This window comes from Anguilla anguilla, chromosome 19 (genome assembly GCF_013347855.1).
Source record: "Anguilla anguilla isolate fAngAng1 chromosome 19, fAngAng1.pri, whole genome shotgun sequence".
Lineage (NCBI taxonomy): Eukaryota > Metazoa > Chordata > Actinopteri > Anguilliformes > Anguillidae > Anguilla > Anguilla anguilla.
Window position 1 is genome coordinate 13,183,012 of NC_049219.1, and position 17,500 is coordinate 13,200,511.

The 17,500-nt window shown below is 46.4% G+C and overlaps 2 protein-coding genes across 2 annotated transcripts in view; both read left to right on the top strand.

Annotated features, from left to right (window-relative positions):
* Positions 1 to 5,952, top strand: part of tbc1d15 (TBC1 domain family, member 15) — a 26,972-nt gene extending 21,020 nt beyond the window's left edge. Inside the window, exons 13-17 of the mRNA XM_035402130.1 lie at positions 342 to 441; positions 2,087 to 2,184; positions 2,551 to 2,667; positions 3,388 to 3,474; positions 4,247 to 5,952. Coding sequence (XP_035258021.1) covers positions 342 to 441; positions 2,087 to 2,184; positions 2,551 to 2,667; positions 3,388 to 3,474; positions 4,247 to 4,462 — 618 coding nt within the window. The 3' untranslated portion in view covers positions 4,463 to 5,952. The remainder of the gene's footprint in view (positions 1 to 341; positions 442 to 2,086; positions 2,185 to 2,550; positions 2,668 to 3,387; positions 3,475 to 4,246) is intronic.
* A 1,849-nt stretch (positions 5,953 to 7,801) lies between these two features.
* The window catches only part of tph2 (tryptophan hydroxylase 2 (tryptophan 5-monooxygenase)), a 29,557-nt gene continuing 19,858 nt past the window's right edge, over positions 7,802 to 17,500 (top strand). Inside the window, exons 1-6 of the mRNA XM_035402146.1 lie at positions 7,802 to 8,886; positions 8,992 to 9,196; positions 10,149 to 10,289; positions 12,043 to 12,226; positions 13,262 to 13,362; positions 16,024 to 16,091. Of these exons, the coding sequence (XP_035258037.1) occupies positions 9,047 to 9,196; positions 10,149 to 10,289; positions 12,043 to 12,226; positions 13,262 to 13,362; positions 16,024 to 16,091 (644 nt within the window). The 5' untranslated portion in view covers positions 7,802 to 8,886; positions 8,992 to 9,046. The remainder of the gene's footprint in view (positions 8,887 to 8,991; positions 9,197 to 10,148; positions 10,290 to 12,042; positions 12,227 to 13,261; positions 13,363 to 16,023; positions 16,092 to 17,500) is intronic.

The following is a 17,500-nucleotide window of genomic DNA, read 5'->3' on the forward strand; positions in this document are numbered from 1 at the left end:
GGCAGATTGGGGTTTTACTAAACCGAACGGGAAATTGCAGAGAGAATGTATTTCTGTGCATATTAGCCTGAATAATTCATGCGTCTGGAAAATATGAGTTCACACCATTGCATGTGAACAACAATAAAAATGAAGGACAACCTATGAAACTGAATGCGTGTAAAATTCTCCTTTCACATTTCCAGCCTCCAGGACATGGATATAGCCACTGAGCAGATACACACGGTCATCTGTGGTATATGTGCTGTTACAGTGTTCATGTTGTGCAGCCGTACTGAGCATGCTCAGACTCTCTCTCTCTCTCTCTGTTGTTTGACTCTGTACTCCCTGTGCACGGACAGCACCAGAACTTCGAGGAGCAGATGCAGGGAATGAAAACCCAGCTGATCCAGCTCAGCACGTTGCTACGGCTACTGGACCTGGCCTTCTGGAACTACCTCGGTAGGAGGACCTCGAGCACTTCCTCTTCCTGTACATCTCTCTGCTTTGCCTGAACTCTTGCGTAAAAATGGTACTGAGCTCAGCAATTAGACCTTTGTACAGATGCATCCTGCTGATGCCTATTTCTCTGCGTTTCTATATTTTGCACTTTCTCATTTTTTGAAGGTGAAGTCTTTGCTGGGGATGAGGTAGTATATTTTGTAAGAATGAGCCAAATGTGCACAAGGGTAATTTATGCTGTATATATTTTTTTATACACCTGCACTTAATGTTTTTTTTGTGTTCAGTTGCTTAGTTAATGAACTGTTCTCAACATGGTCTTCCTCTTGATACCGTATGCTTTGCTAGAGGAGGCAGCTCCTCCTCAGCAGAATCACAGGAAGTGGGAAGGCCGATAGGATGTGAGCTGTAGCGAATGAAAGCCGTGTCCTCCAGAACCATGCAGAAGCACTTGACTGCAGTGCCACAAAACACAATTACGGAATCTGTCTTCCTCACCGAGTTTCTCTGTGTGTGAACTTTTCTGCTGAGATGAAAGTAATACATAACCTGATTTCATTTACATATCGCATTTTCCTGTTTATTGTTCTTGTGTGAACCCGCAGATATTTGGCAGCCGTAATTTCTCAAAGGCGGGAGAAAAAACGGCGGTGTTGTTGTTTGCGCTGAAGGTTTCCAGCTGATGAAAATTCAAATTCAGTATTAATGACTTCCAGCTTGCGTGAAATGTATCATTGTCCTGAAAGCGGTGCTGCTTTGCAGCGAGGCTAGTCTCTCCCCAAAATTTCCTGCATGTCTGGAAAGAGAAGTTAATATTTGTGAGATTGGTTTCTGCAAAACATTCTGCAATCAAATTATTATTATTTCTTTTGCCTTTGGTTAGGAGGTTTGGTCAAATGACAATAGAGACCTTTCTGGTTTGAATTTCTGCCCTAATTGGGCGTCCCACCTACACAAGATGGCGATTTGTCATCATCATCAATAATTGACAGTTGATTAGTTTATTAGCAAAGCACATCTCCAGAATTTGGGCGGTCTTACAAATAGTGTCAGCCTGGTCAGGCTCATGTTACTGTGAAGTTATGAGCGTTGACAAGTGGGGCTTCATGAAAGAGAAGCTCCCCTTAGTCTCCAAAATCAAATTATGGATATGAAATAATATATGAGTATGATTTTTAATCTCTTAATTAAAAGAACCAGATTCTTCAGTGCCCACCTAATCAGTTTAATGTGGATGTCGCTTAGTAAAAACTATCCCTTTAAGAATGTTCCTTGTGAACATTCTGATGCTGACGCAACAATCGCAAATAGGTGACGTGATTAGAATGCTCTCAACTGAACGTTCTAATGCTGATGTCACAATCGCAAATTGGTGATGTAATTAGAATGTTCTCAACTGATTATTCTAATGCTGAAGTACCATTCACTGCTGGTAATTGTTAGCAGTGGAGTTCTAGAACACTGACTTTGAATTTTGAAAAAACATTCCAAAAAAAACCTGCTCTGCAGAGGGTTAAACAGCGTCCCAGAGAGCCACGGTTTAAGAGTCTTTTAGGATCACAGCTGGGGGCTCAGTGAGCCTCAGGCGCTCCTGTCCCACCCGTTTCTCCTGCTTCACTTCTGTGCACGTGGCCTCTTTCCACAGAATCCCAAGATTCGGGCTACCTGTACTTCTGCTTCCGGTGGCTGCTGATCCGCTTCAAGAGGGAGCTCTCCTTCCAGGATGTGCTTCGCTTGTGGGAGGTCAGTCTCCCGAGGTCGATCTGTCAATCACTCACCTACTGCAACAGACCAGTCGCTCTACAGCCATGATGTAATCATTTAGCTACAATGAGAAGCTGAGAAGCTTCAACTCTGAAACATGTTGAACCCAATTAAATAGTTTAATTGGTTTGCAGTGATTTTTTTTTTTTCCAATTTTTATTCTGCTGTTAAAGCAGAGGTTAATCACAGAGCTGATGAAAGTGGTTTTGAATGTTCTATAGGGGTGTTTCCCCCAAAGGGGAGCCAAAAAATGGAGGGCAGTGTTGTGTCAAAATTTGCTGGAAGTAGTTGGAGGAAATTTGCTCCATGAAACGCGTGTGACATCGCGTCTCCTCCTTCTCCCAGGTCATGTGGACGGGGTTGCCGTGCCAAAACTTCCACCTGCTGGTGTGCTGCGCCATCCTGGACTCGGAGAAGCAGAAGATCATGGAGGAGCATTACGGATTCAACGAAATCCTCAAGGTTTGCCCCCGCCTGCCGCCTCGTCCGGCCCACCGCTGCTTTCTGATTGGTGGAGAGAGGAAGGGCTGCTCTTCCTGTTGCTGTCAGTAGAGCTGGGAGATGACATCATCAGCAGGGCTTGCAAAGTATTTCTTTGAGTCTTTCCATATTTCATTCAGTATGTCAAGTATTTCTGTCCAAAATGTTTCAGTAATTTAATCTTTTCTAGGTGCTTTAATGTAAATCACTCATTTAATTTTTTGATTTCACTTCTGTGTCTCTCTTCCTTTTTAAATATTTTTCTCTTTTTTCCTGTCAGGCTCCTGATAAAGAAATTAACTCATGGTAGCAGTTTTGTTGCCAGCGTACCCGGGGCTGTTGGCATGGAAATTATACTGCACCTGACGGTTTATGGTGCATTAGTTCCAATATAAGGTTTAACAAGAAAATAATATTTAATGGTTATTATCGTCAAGTAGTATCCTGTGACTCTAAATCCAGATAATTTATCGTAAGGAATCCATACATCAGACAATCGTATTTAAAGAATGAAGCTGAGAATTTTGACAGGTAGCAGTTGTCAGCGTAGTGTCATTTTGTTTATCTTAAAATAGTTTTTATATTCCGTAGAGGGATGGTATTTTATTGAAGTGTGCATTGCAATCTGTGCCCAGTTTTGAAGTCTGGGCTGTGAATGGTGTTTGTTTGTATGTGGAAATGCTATTGCATTTGTCTCAACAGCACATAAATGAACTTTCAATGAAACTTGACATTGAAGAGATCCTTCAAAAAGCAGAAGCTATCTGCATGCAGATAAAAAGCTGTAAGGTATGCTGCTCACCTGGGTCTGCACGGGAAAGAACAGGTCATACGATCTCCTGTGCGTCTGTGTGTGTGTGTGTGTGTGTGTGTGTGTATCTGTGTCTGTGGTGTGTGCATGTGTTTGTGTGTGTGTGTGTGTGTATCTGTGTCTCTATGTGTTTGTGTGTGTGTGTGTGTCTATGGTGTGTGCATGTGTGTGTGTGTGTGTGTGTGTGGTGTGTGCGTGCGTGCCTCTGTGTGTGTCTGTGTCTCTGTGTTTGTGTGTGTGTGTGTGGGTGTGTGTGTGTATCTGCGTGTCTGTGTGTGTGTGTGTGTACCTGTGTGTCTGTGGTGTGTGCATGTGTTTGTGTGTGTGTGTGTGTGTATCTGTGTCTCTATGTGTTTGTGTGTGTGTGTGTGTCTGGTGTGTGCATGTGTGCGTGTGTGTGTGTGTGTGTGTGTGTGTGTGTGGTGTGTGCGTGCGTGCCTCTGTGTGTGTCTGTGTCTCTGTTTGTGTGTGTGTGTGTGGGTGTGTGTGTGTATCTGCGTGTCTGTGTGTTTGTGTGTGTGTGTGTCTGTGGTGTGTGCATGTGTTTGTGTGTGTGTGTCTGTGTCTCTATGTGTTTGTGTGTGTGTGTGTGTCTGTAGTGTGTGCATGTGTGTGTGTGTGCATGTGTGTGTGTGGGTGTGTGTGTGTGTATCTGCGTCTCTGTGTGTGTGTGTGTGTTCACTGAAGCACAGGGGGCACTGCTGTTTCAGAATGCTTCCTGGTTCATGTTCCTGTGTGGTCGCCCTTTAGGACATACCGCATTCGGTGAGCCTGATTCTGGGATTCGACGCGGAGACGGAACTTCCCGGCACGGAAGCGGGCGAGTCGGAGCGGCAGGAGCAGGAGCCGCCGCAGCCGCCCCACGCCCTGCCGCGGCAGGAGTGCGTCACTGACCTCATCACCAACGGCAACGGACATTTACGAGAAGCTGCCCACGACGTTTACAAGCTAGCCTACATATCCTAGTGAACAAAACAGCCCCGTCGACGTGACTTTTATTCCTCACGCACTCTGACACCCACAGAGAAACAATATCGGGGTCCCAGTTAGTGAAGGAGGGGTGGGGGGAGGGGGATTGAAGCAAAACAAGGTTTTAAACCCATCTCAAAAAAAGTATTTTTGTAATTTCTTGTATCATAATCTTTCATTTTGAATAATCATTCCTTCCCTCTGAGGTGCTACAGGTGCTTCTTAAAGTTAAAGCTCGGTTTTTTTTCTTTCTTTCCACCATAACAAAACTATTTTCTGGGTAGATATGCTGAATCGTACGTAAATTCTAAAAATTAGTGGTGGATCTAACATAGTCGAAGGACGTGTGTCTTTAAAAAGGAGGGTATGGTAGGTTCATCTCTCTTTAAAATTCATATACAGGTGATATAGTGATATAATGAGGCTGAGGGCTTGTATGATGTGTAGGACGTGGCATTAATAGATCCAAGAATAATTGTGTATCCATTGAAGCCAGCTTTGTTGTTTTCTCTGAAAGTAGGATGCGTTCTTGCAAAGCGTTTAAAGAGGCAATTGAAAGATTTCTGATTCCTGCCTTATACCATGATTACCTTTATTTTCACGATTGAAACTTAATTGACTGAATGGAGAAAAAAAATGTAATCCCACGGTGTGTACTTCAAAAGTATATCATTGTGCTTCTGTGTCCTGCGTCTCCTATATCGAATTTGGTCACCGCTGACAACGCCGCTCCTGCAGAACCCAACCAATCAGGTGACTGGATAGAAAGCGCGTAAGGTTCGAGCGTTCTCGGGGCGGGGTGGGTGTTTTTTATTTTTGTTTTGTTTTGCGCATCACGTTGAGGAACGCGGTCGTGTTCTCGTACGAGATTCCGTCTCAAGTGGACTCCGAGCGAACTACCAAAATCAGCTGGTGACTGCCTCTTACTGCCGGGCCGGGCCGAGCCGAGCCGAGCCGAGCCGAGCCGTGCCGAGCCGAGCCGAGCTGTGTAAACCCACACCAGTTTTTGTTTTTCTGAACCGGAGCGCATTTCCAGCACCTTTGGAGGAGGACGCCAGCGGGCCCAGCCAAAATGGAGACGCAGTGAGAGAGCAGTGTGAGCTCAGCCGACGAAGAGGCCTTCTCTCGCCTACTCTCTTCTCTTTCATTACTTTGCCAAACACTCAGCAGTACAGCTTACACCGGCTCCCTTCTCCACTTTATAATACAGCTTTCTACTCCTCAAAAACGCCGTCATCAGACCGTTTTAAATCTTGCCATTTTTTGTTCCCGTGGGAGCAGTGAAATAATGAGAAACCGAGAAGGTTCCTACGGAGTATTGTTTAAATCTTTTTGGTTGCAGAGATCCAGCATCGAAACAATTAGCTGTATCATAAAATACAGGGTGACTTGTGTTTATACAGTGTGTACATATACATATTTGTATATTCTCAATGATTGTACTGTATTGATAATTCCTTTGATAAATAAATTTGCTTGAAACCGAATGCCGTGTTTTACTCGACTCATGCTTTGGCAAATATTTTCTCTAATGTTTATTTTATATTTACATTTATTTTCTCTAATATTTAATATAATATTTATCTTGCACAGCTTTTCTTAACCATCTTCACCTGAATGGAACACTGGGATGCTGTTTTTTTTGCTCCCCAACTCCCAAAAGGTTACTTAAGTTCTTTTGAAACTGCAACAGAAGACTATGCAATAAAAAAATATATATATATATATATATACACACATATATATATATGTATATATATATATATATGTATATATATATATATATATATATATATATGTATATATATATATATATATATAAATATATATATATGTATATATATATATATATATGTGTGTGTGTGTTTTGTCTATAAAATTGAAGTTTCAGATTTGTATTCAGATTTTGAGCTCGATTTTGTTGGAAAAACAATGGACATTGCTCATACTGTTCATTTCTGGTTTACTAATAAGAACATTTCCAGCGTGTTTTGGGCACATGTAGCGATGCTACCGCTGCATATTTGACGTCTGTATTCTGCAACGGAATTGGAAATTGGATTTTAAATTGGATGGTTTCACTGGAATCAGAAGAGTGTAGATCAAGAGGAGGAGCCTGTCTCGCTCGGTGAGATGGGCCCAGTCTGGCGCCCGCTCTGGTCAGTGTTACCGCGTCTGGAGATTGTGGGGTGTGTCACTAGTCGGACGTGACAGTGCAGTTTCTTTTACTGATGCGTTTTTCCATTTGACATTCCTTCGGGTCGCGAGTGAAAGCGCGACGCGTCCAAGAAAGCTGCAAACATAGGGGTGCGGCTCGTCCTGCATGTGACACCCAAATTATTATCCCGGCTGCTCGCACCTCTGCTCACGATCGAAGGCTTCAGAGAGCCCTTTAGTGCGCGGGGGAGCCAGCGTGGCGGTTAGCACGTAGCCTGTTTCAATGAAACTCGCCTCGGCCGCCGCGTCTCCCCGAGATTAAGCAGAGGCTTCTAAAGAACGCGGGGACGCGGAGGCCGTTCCGTGACTGGCAGGTAAATTGCCTGATGGGAAAATAAGTGGGCGTCCTCGTCAGAGTGTGCCCGTAGGGAACATTTGAGCAGGATCGCGGGGCTGGAAAGGATCGCGTCTCTCAAATTGGCTGTGGAAATGTGAAGGAGATGCTACCGCTGTGCTACCGTTAGCGACGCAGAGCAGGCTGCGACGCGGCACCGCCAGCCAGGCTCAGACAGTCTGTACCTGGGAGACGCAGCGATAATGGGGCAGGCGTGTAATAACACCGGGCTCACTGAAGGTGGACTTCTCTGAATAGCCTGAGCTGACAAGAGATGACTGCTCGCACAGAAGCAGCGTTTGTGTGGGGCGTCTGGCGTCGGATGTTTCGAAACGGGCGGCGAAGTGATGACGGACACATGAAGGGGCGCCTGGTTGCCACGGCGAAGCTCTGCTTAAGGCCCACCGTTCCCTCAGCCCCAGTGGCATTTCGGTTTTTCTGCTTTTAAGTTCCTGATAAACGCCGCTCAAGTGACTTTTATTTTTATTTATTTTTTTGCCAATTCATTGACCTTTCACAGTTTGTCCTTGTGTTATTTATTTAGTTATTTATATATATATATATTTTTTTTTTCACAGAAGGTATTTGGAGACAGCGGTGAAAGAGACTGCCTATCCTACCGAAATATCTTTCTCATCTATCTGCTTATAAGCCCGGCATCACATTCATAAAAATGTGCCATAAGCCTGTCTCCATCTCTCCGCTCTTTCATTTCCTGTCCCACAGGAAATTGCCTCACAAACTACTGATAGCTTTTCCTCCCCCCCGCCCCCCCCCCCCCCACCCCCCACGCATTGCTGCGACTTATCTTTCATCTCTGCTTTTATTAAAGACAAAACTTCCATGCAGGTGTTGACAAATACTGTTGCGTTTCGCCACGCGAAACCGCGTCTGTCGGTTGAGGTGAAGAAAGAACGCATTTTAAACTGGGTCTGCTTTGGTTTTTCACGGGAAGGGTGCGTTTTATGGGGTATGTGAGCCTGGGACCGCAGTAGATAAGACACACTTATCAGTATCCATGATCCATGGGGTGTTGCTGTCAGCCAAAGAGCTTCGGTCATTTTAAAGGCCGACCATGAAATGTGGTTGTATTGACCGTTGTTGGCGTCAAAATGTGACAGGTGCTTCCGCTGAGCTGACTGTACACAGCATAGGTTGTGTGGAGTGTAAACTGAACTGTTTGATGACCATGCATGCATCGGCCAGACGTTTCAAAGGTCACAGGACCAGCCGATGAGACTGAGCTTTACGAGTTTGTCTATAAACAGGACGTGTCCTGAGGAACCGGCTTTTGAAGTGGACACTGAATGCCTGGAAACAGAAAATTTGTGTCTCTGCATTTTAAAGCACCTGAAGGAACTGATGAGAATTTTAAATGGGTTGGACTATTTTATTTATTTTTTTTCTGTTGTTTTGAAATCACCCTCTGGGTCCCAGTGCTGTGTGTTCATATTTATTATTTTTTGGGGAACATCTGTCCCATAAGTGACCAAGGACCGTAGAGCACATCTGTATTACAGCTGCAGAGGTTCCTGACTTGAGCACTGGGCCCCAGCTGCTTTACAGTGCGCAGAACATACCTGATGCCAAATACTGAAAAATACTGGATTCGAGCCGCATGACCATGTTCTGTGCATCACACCAGCGCTCATGTATTCAAAGGGTCAGTAAAGATGGCCTTGCACTTCTCATCACGAGGCTTTTTCCCGCAGTTCTTTCATGTGTGAAATATGCAGGCTTTTATTTGTTTTTTTCTTTGAAATGCTTAAATTTCAACAGGTGTCGAGGATTAACACCGAGGTTATCGGAGACGAGGCTCGCGTCGGCCAATCGAGCGGCGGCGTCTGTTCAAAGCCAGCCTGCGTTATCAGTGAGCACGCCTCCTCCTCCGGTGGCAGGGCGGGGGCGGGGGCGGGGGAGGATGCTTATCTCCACTCGCCGGGACGCTATATAAGATGGGTGTGCTCTGGCGCAGGGGGAAGTCTGTGGAAGACGCTGTTGGTGGAGCGTGGCTGCGGGACTGTGCGCCGATGGCCGTCTCCCCCATGAAGAAGGGCCGTCTGGAGCCCGTGCCCCGGATGCAGCCGGCCATGATGATGTTCTCCAGCAAGTACTGGGCCAGGAGGGGCCTGTCTCTGGACTCAGCCATGCTGGACCAGCAGCGGGGGGCAGCCCCGGGGGTGAGTCTCTCTTTAGACCCTCGCCCTGTCTCAGGTTGATTTGGGGCTGGAAGTTTGACCCGTTGACGGGCAGGTTTTTTTGGAATGTCATCATTTGTCATTTGTAGGGCTTTTGACGTCTCGGCAAGCTCATTAACGCTCTTAGTGTTGCAGGTGTGCATTTTCTCTCTCACCACTCATTAACATGGCAAGGAGAAGTTAAAAAAATTAGGTTATATACAAGCGCGTGTGTGTATAATATATTCCGTCAAATTATTTTCCGAATGCTATTTTCTGAAATTTTCCATTTCTTGTGGGTAAGCGAGATAACATTACAAAGTCAGATTTTATTCAGCGTGTCACATATTCACAAGTCTGTCGATTTTATATGAGTTGTTTAACGTTTACGACTTTAATGATGTCAAAAACTATTTATCGTGGTGTACTGATGCATCATTAAGACCGTTAGCATGCTATCACTGCAGGCGGTTGAGGGCAGAGGTGAGGTGGAAGGGTGGGGCAGCCAGCTGTCCAGTGGTGGTTTTTGGCAGCCTGCCTCCTCGTAGCCCCCCCCCCCCCCCGGAACAGATGACGGATGCGCGGGAGACGGTCTGCGTGGAAATGTGTCCGGCGGGAACGTAATTAGGCTGTGGATTGGGCAGCTTAAATTAACGTCTCTGCATTCTGAGAAGGGAAACAGACAGCGGGGTTTTTTGTGTTGTTTTTTTTTTCGGTTGGTGTCTCGGTGGGCTTGCTGGCTCTTTGGAGGAAGCGTCAGCTGTAATTGCTTCTTTATTTGAAAATTTATGAGCCCGTAATTTACACGCTGCAATTACACCGCTGGACAGGCAAGGAGCGACGCTGCCTGAATTCAGAGGGGCTGTAATGGAGTCAGTGCTTCTGGTGTGGTGGTGGTGGGGTCAGGGGTCAGGGGTCAGGGGTCATTGTGATGTGTGGTGCCCTCCCTCTCCAGCCACGCCGGCCCTCCTTCGGCCCGATCGAGGAGAAGGACCGGGACAGCAGGGTGCAGGCGGACGAGTCGGGGAAGACCACGGTGGTGATCGCCCTGAAAAACGACATCGGCTGCCTGGTCAAGGCCCTGCGGCTCTTTCAGGTTTGTGTCGGACCTGTCTCAAACCCCCCCAGTACCCCCCCCCCCCCCCACCCCACCCGGCCCATATATCCTCCTCCCCTTTCCCCCACTTTCACTCTGCCTTTGGTCATGGTGATGGAGAGGATGAGGAGATCCTGGCAGCCGTTCAGCGAACCAGGTGTCATTCCAATCGCTTATTTTACCTCCTTACATCCTTTCCTCGCCTCCTTAGCTCAGCCCAGCGGATGTGAGGAATGGCGATTAGGACGGAGGAATGGAGGAAACGTGTATTAGGCTAATGGAACGTTGTTGCTCTTTAAAGCGTCAGTTTGAAGCCACATTGCAGACATGGCAGATGTGGAGAGCTGGATCCACAGGCCGATCATTTATTCATCACTCATTCCGGAAAAAAAAAAGATTCTGCAAAGGGTTGCACTCGTGTTTCCTCGCTGAAGGATCCTCTGGGAGCCTCCTCGCTCCTTCAAGGAGCATTTAAGGGGTTGGAGTGTCCCTAAAGATGGCGGCATCCGGGTCAGGCGAGGACCGAGGAGGCGAGGACGGATGAGATGAGCGATTGGAGTGAGCTCCCTGTCTCCCATTACAGTGCAGGAGACCGGACGCCATTTTGAAAACAGTCAGTCGTCTGTGGTTCACAAAGTCCCATTCCAGGTCTAACCCTGTCCCCTGCAACCCAGTGCAGCGTTTCCCTCCGATCTGCTCCGTAAAATGAGCTCTGCCCAGAAAAAAATCACATTTCTGTTGAAAGCGTTCTGTTGCAGGCCAGTTGGAATAGATGCATGAGGCCCTGGGGGTGTGTTTGCCGCTGACTGTTATTACAGCGGGGGTTCCGATCGTTTCCAAACATGGCCGTCACGGTTCGCGCCGGCTGGCTCCCTCCCTCCCGGGCCAGCTGTGACGCCAAGTGTGGCATGATGGGAAATAGAGTGCTCTTCCTCACCTCATTGGCTCTCTTTGGTTTTGCCTACGGCCAGTCTGTGCAGAAGGCAGTATGTTTCCCTGACGCCGACTGAAAGCTTTTAGAATAAAATCATCTACATTCTGAGAAAGGGGTTGCATGGGGTTGCTTCTTTTTTGAAAATACAGACATTATTTTAAGAAAGTATTTAACTAGTATCAGTGTTAACTGCCTACTTTTGTGTACAGTGGATCACACGTACTAAAACTTTAAGGGTTGCTTCCTATTGAAAGGCCGTATTGTATAGTTTTTGATTTAGTTTAATTTTAAATATTGTGCTAAGAACTGGCTCTAGGGTTTTTGGTGGCCCTAAACAAGAAGTAACCGAGGGAAACCAATGGGAAATAGATTTAAATATACAACATTTAAAACCTGAATTGTGTGGCCCATCTGTGCTTGTGGCTGTTAATGAGCGCATAGACTGTTTAGGCCACCAGCTGGCTTGTGATTGTAATAAATGGCGTAGTTAGGTTTATTGGAGTCAGTGTAGTGTAGTTAGGTTTATTGAAGTCAGTGTAGTGTAGTTAGGTTTCTTGAAGTCAGTATAGTTAGGTTTATTGAAGTCAGTGTAGTTAGATTTATTTAAGTCAGTGTAGTGTAGTTAGGTTTCTTGAAGTCAGTGTAGTTAGGGTTATTGTAGTCAGTGTAGTTAGGTTTATTGGGATGGTGTGTACTGCTATGGTAAAGTTCACTGGCTCTGCAGGAGAAGGTGGTGAACCTGGCCCAGGAGAAGGGGGTGTAGTTGGGTTTATTGGGGTGCAGTTGGGTTTATTGGGGTGGTGTGCGTTGGTTCTGCAGGAGAAGGGGGTGAACCTGGCCCACATCGAGTCGCGCCGGTCCAGGCGCAGGGCCTCTGAGGTGGAGATCTACGCCGACTGCACCTGCAGCAAGGGGGAGTTCAGCGACCTGGTGCAGCACCTCAAACTGCACCTGAGCACCGCCTCCCTGAACGCACCCGAGAACACGCTGTCCGAGGAGGAAGGTACGCCCCAACACCCCCTCTACCAGCCCTATAAAGCCGCGACACCAGCCTCGACACCCCCTCTACTAGCCAAATACAGCCTCAGCACCCCCTCTATCGCCCCAAATACAGCCATACTCTACCACCAAAATACAACACCAAACTACACTCTTTGGAGACCAAATACTTGTGGGTCAACTCATATTCTTAAATTACAAGAAAAATGTAATAACTTTTGCGATGTTTTATCTACTGGGAACAAGTGAAGCTCATAAAATGTGAGTATTTTTTAAAGACTTCTTACGTGTGTGTCTGCGCTGTGAAACCTCTTCTGCGCACCTCTATAATATTTTGTAATGCCGTTATAATAAATCTGCAGCTCAGCTGCAGGAAGCCTAACCCAATTTGCTGCAGAAATTACTGGGTGCTTCCCATAAATGGCATGTTTTCAGTAAATAATTATCATGTAAAAGCGCAACTCTGTAAATGAAGCAGTACACGGAGGTATGGTAAAACATTCACGGCACACAATTTCTTTTCTTTTTTTTAGTTCAAGCCAAAGCACAATTTGTTATGCGATTAATTAAAATTCACTGCTTAATCATGGCAGCCTTGATGTATCGTTTGCATTAGAAAACATCGATATGTGTGTAATTAAAATTTAAATGCGCTTTAGCTGTCTGAGCGATCCTCAGGATCACCCGCTGTCTGGTGGTGTCTAAATCCACAGCACTGACACGCACACAGACGTGTGAGCACTCGTGTCAGAGGCTGCTAGCTCTACCAGCGTAGCTACGCGGCACACACCACACGCATGCTAACTGCCGTCTGCTCTCTGTTGTCTGCTATCTGCTGTCTGGAAAAAGCGTGAATGTGCAAAGGGACAGACTCTCTGTCTCTTAGCTGTAAATTCTATGTTGTTTTACCACTCAAGTGTTGAAACAACCTTGGATGGGGTCTTCAGCCATATTCATAAAGTGTGATGAATTTTTCTGTCTGTAAGATATTACTAATGTGTGATTCTGAGTTGCGCGCGTGTGTGTTTTGGACTGGCAGAGCTGGACGAGGTGCCCTGGTTTCCGCGTAAGATCTCGGAGCTGGACCAGTGCGCCCACAGGGTCCTCATGTACGGCTCGGAGCTCGACGCTGACCATCCGGTAAGCGGTCGCCATGCCAACGGCTAGCTGCTTTAGCCAACTGCCAAAACCGCCTCGGGACTGGGCCGACCTGTGAAGGATTTTTTTAAGGCACATTCGGCATGCTCTAGATCTACTGAGTTTCTCTTTACACATAATTCTTTTAAAAAATAAAATTTAATTTAGTACATGAATGCTTTATAAGAAAATCCAGCTGTAGTTAATTAAAAGGAGAGCGGCAAAATGCCATAACCAGCCAAGCTTGTAACTGACGGAAAATCTCATTTCATTTCAGTGTGTCATATGAAGGGAGAATGGGAAGAGGCGAGAGGTTTATACGTGTGTAAGGAGGGCACTGATTGTACATTAGCTTCGAAGGCTTGTCAGAACTGGAACATCTCTGAGTCTCCGCAGAGGAAGCAGTTATATTGTTCTATTAAGGATCCATTTTTGGGCAGGCGGTTTAAAATGATAAAAAAGAAAACTTGGTGCCGTATTCCTTGAAAAATGAGTTTTCACTGTGAAATATATATAAATATATAATAAAATATATATATATAAATATATATAGATTTTTTTTTCACTTTTAGTGAAATTTAATACGCTTTACTGTAGCAGTGTCCAAACTCTTGGGCAGGTTAACATTATTGCTGGCTACTGTGCAAGTAATGGCCTCAAGGCTTCAAACTAATATAAAGCATATCCCCAGCAGGTCCGAGCACAGCCCATGCGTAAACCAGTACAGGAAATGTAGTGCCAGGGGCCAGGGCCAAACTATGATACTAAATAACATAGTATTTCACATTATTAAATGTCCTAAATCTGGTTGGTTGCATGCAGTGCTGACAGACTTACGTACTCGTGTAGTTTATTTCTTCTGTTGACGTCTTTCTTTTTGAAAGTTTTTCTCCATTTGCATAGGGGTCTTTTGCACAGTTTTTTTTTTTAACATAGACTACTCTGAGGGACCTAGTATGCTGCTCCACACATTGACAGCTCTCTATAAATGAAGTGTCAAAATATAAGATGTGTTAGAGGTGATGGAGTCTTGTATTGAGATGTGCAGAGACAGGGTGTGTTGGTCTTGTCGGTGTATTGCCCCTCTGTTTCTCTCTCTGTCTTGTCTTCGTGGTGTGTGGTGAGTAAAGCAAGCGGCGGTGTTTTTCCATTTTGGTGACGCACCTCGGCCCGCGACGACGGTTGAGCGGAACCGGGTTCTCATTACAGGGCTGCGGTGTCCCAGTCGCTTTAGAGTGACGGCTTTGATGCCGCCCTGCGACTGCCACGTAGTCTTCATTTCCAACTGCCCAACTACATCCAGGCAAACCCTAACCCTAACCCTAACCCTAACCCTTCGACTGCCACGTAGTCTTCATTTCCAACTGCCCAACTACATCCAGGCAAACCCTAACCCTAACCCTGCGACTGTCACGTAGTCTTCATTTCCAACTGCCCAACTACATCCAGGCAAACCCTAACCCTAACCCTGCGACTGTCACGTAGTCTTCATTTCCAACTGCCCAACTACATCCAGGCAAACCCTAACCCTAACCCTAACCCTAACCCTTCGACTGCCACGTAGTCTTCATTTCCAACTGCCCAACTACATCCAGGCAAACCCTAACCCTAACCCTAACCCTAACCCTTCGACTGCCACGTAGTCTTCATTTCCAACTGCCCAACTACATCCAGGCAAACCCTAACCCTAACCCTGCGACTGTCACGTAGTCTTCATTTCCAACTGCCCAACTACATCCAGGCAAACCCTAACCCTAACCCTGCGACTGTCACGTAGTCTTCATTTCCAACTGCCCAATTACATCCAGGCAAACTCTGAAAAAAAACTTTTTTTTTTTTACTGAACAAATTAGACTGAGGTGAATAAATGGGCCCCTAACAGGTGGAAGTGTGGACACCTGACCGCTGAAGATAACGAAGAATTCAAGGACAAAGCAAATGATAACGAGCCAAACCTGTGCTGTGTTAATAAATTTCAGGAAATTAAACAAGTGCTCAGCTACGTGTTCCAGAGTTTATTGTTTAACCTCAGCCTTTCATTTCGTCCAGAAAGTTTGTTCCCTCTTTTATGTAATTGTTTGCAATGTAGCAGAATAATATGAACATGGGAATTTTATTGTTCATTGACATAATGTGGCTTAAGTGGGTAAATAATCCCTCTAAACATTAAAGGTGCCTAATTAAGAAAAATTAACAACTTGTGGTTGGAACAAAAATTAGCATACCACTGGGGTACTCCAGGACCCAGGTGGGAGGCAGCCACAGTTATTGGTAATATTTATGGGGAAAAAAAGGGCATACAAAGTTATGAACTAAAATTGAAAGTTGTGCAGTGCACCTGCCAGTGTGCTATATGAATATGTATTCACCTGCTCAGAGTGGTCTTTCGTTTAGGGCCCACCTGTGTGATCATACTGTGGCCTCTCTCCTGCTGCCCCCCCCCCTGTAAAACACTGCAGACTCCTTTTCTCTGGGTGAATTGCGTTGAGCCCCTCCTGGCCGTGGCCGAGACTCACACGGGGACAGAAATGATCAGCCGTGATCAGCAGCGATGAACAGCAGTGGTGGGGGATGGGAGAGCCGCGATCAGGCTGCCTGACCCCCCCCCACCCCCCAGTCAGATCACTAGCCCTCGTCTCTCTTATCTCTTTTTCTCTTCCGCAGGGCTTTAAAGACACCGTTTACCGCCAGAGGAGGAAATATTTCGTGGAGGTTGCCATGAACTATAAATTGTGAGTATGACTTTTTAGATGCACTGCCTCTCGCTGTCTCTCCGACCCTTTCCTTCCCTTGATAGTGAAAGATAGTTAAATTCACTCTTAGTTAGTGAACGTAGATAGTTAGTGTAAATTCACTGTTTATTTTGACTATGTGCGGTTTTGTTGAGCTGACATTGCTAACATCATGTGTGAGCAGAATTGTTTGTGTCTAGTGTGTGTTGTTATAGCTGCTTAGAGTGAGGGGTGCCGGTTTGAACTGAGGGAAGGTAACCTTCGTTAGGAGCAAATCTGACCGGGGCCCCCACAGGGCCCCTCAGACAGACGGGTCCAGTGAACAGGGTCCACAGCACCATACCAATGCAGACAGGGACTGAGCGTGCTCATGTAACCCCCCCAAATACCCCCCTTCACTCACTCACTCCCTGGGCTAACAGCTTCCCTCCCCATCCATACACTCAGTTCAGAAAGTCACAGGAGCTCTGTGGAGATTACACTGATCGCCCTCAAGAAATCACCGTAATCATCTCATATTTAAATTATATATATACACACTTTTTCTTCTCTGTGCAGAGCCAAAAGTACCTTACAACACTGGACACTGCAGTTTTAATTAAAGTGATTTATTTATAAAGGCCTTTTTTTTAGACAGTGTAAATTATTGAATGGCTCCGGCCGTTTCCGTAGCTCTCCCAGACTGGCCTTAATTGTTGAGCTGCTTTATGGAGTCCCGGCCCTGATTGGGCCCAGCGCAGGCTCCGCGCTGCCCGGCCAGTAATGGGCCTGCGGGGGTAATGGCCTCTGCAGGTGTGAAAGAGCCTGCCAGGGCCCCCGCCATCCATTAATTAGAGAGGCCTGCCAGAACTTTCAGACAGGCCTGCAAATTGCAGCCCTCCATTATCACTTACCCCCGCCCCCCCCTTCCCGTGCGGCTGTGGTTTAGCCTTCGTTGTGCTAGGCGAGCAGGCTTAGGGTTCGCCCTCCATTATCCCTTCCAGCCCCCCCCCCCCCCCCAAGCGGCTGTGGTTTAGCCTGCGTCGCGCTAGGCGAGCAGGGTTAGGTAAAGGGTAAAGGTGCAGCGCTGTTCCTCCCCCAAGAGGAAACGTCTCGGCGGGGGGGTGGGGGGGGGGATAACGGAAAATCCTCTGCGCGATCCCGCGAGAGCCGATTTGGCCGCCGCCTTCCCCGTCGTTTCAGTAATCGTCGCCGTTTTATTTCTCTTCTCTCGCTTTCTTTCTTTTTTCCTTCTGTCTGGTGAAGCGATGAAAGACCGGGAGCCACAGGTTTTCTGGTTCAGCGCCCGAACTTTGAAAGATCTTTTTTTTATTTATTGCGTCTGGATGTGAGAGTGTCACTTCTGCTGCTGCTGCTGCTGCTGTGTCTTTTACGGCTCACTCAGGTTTTTGTTAAGGTAAACGCTCTGA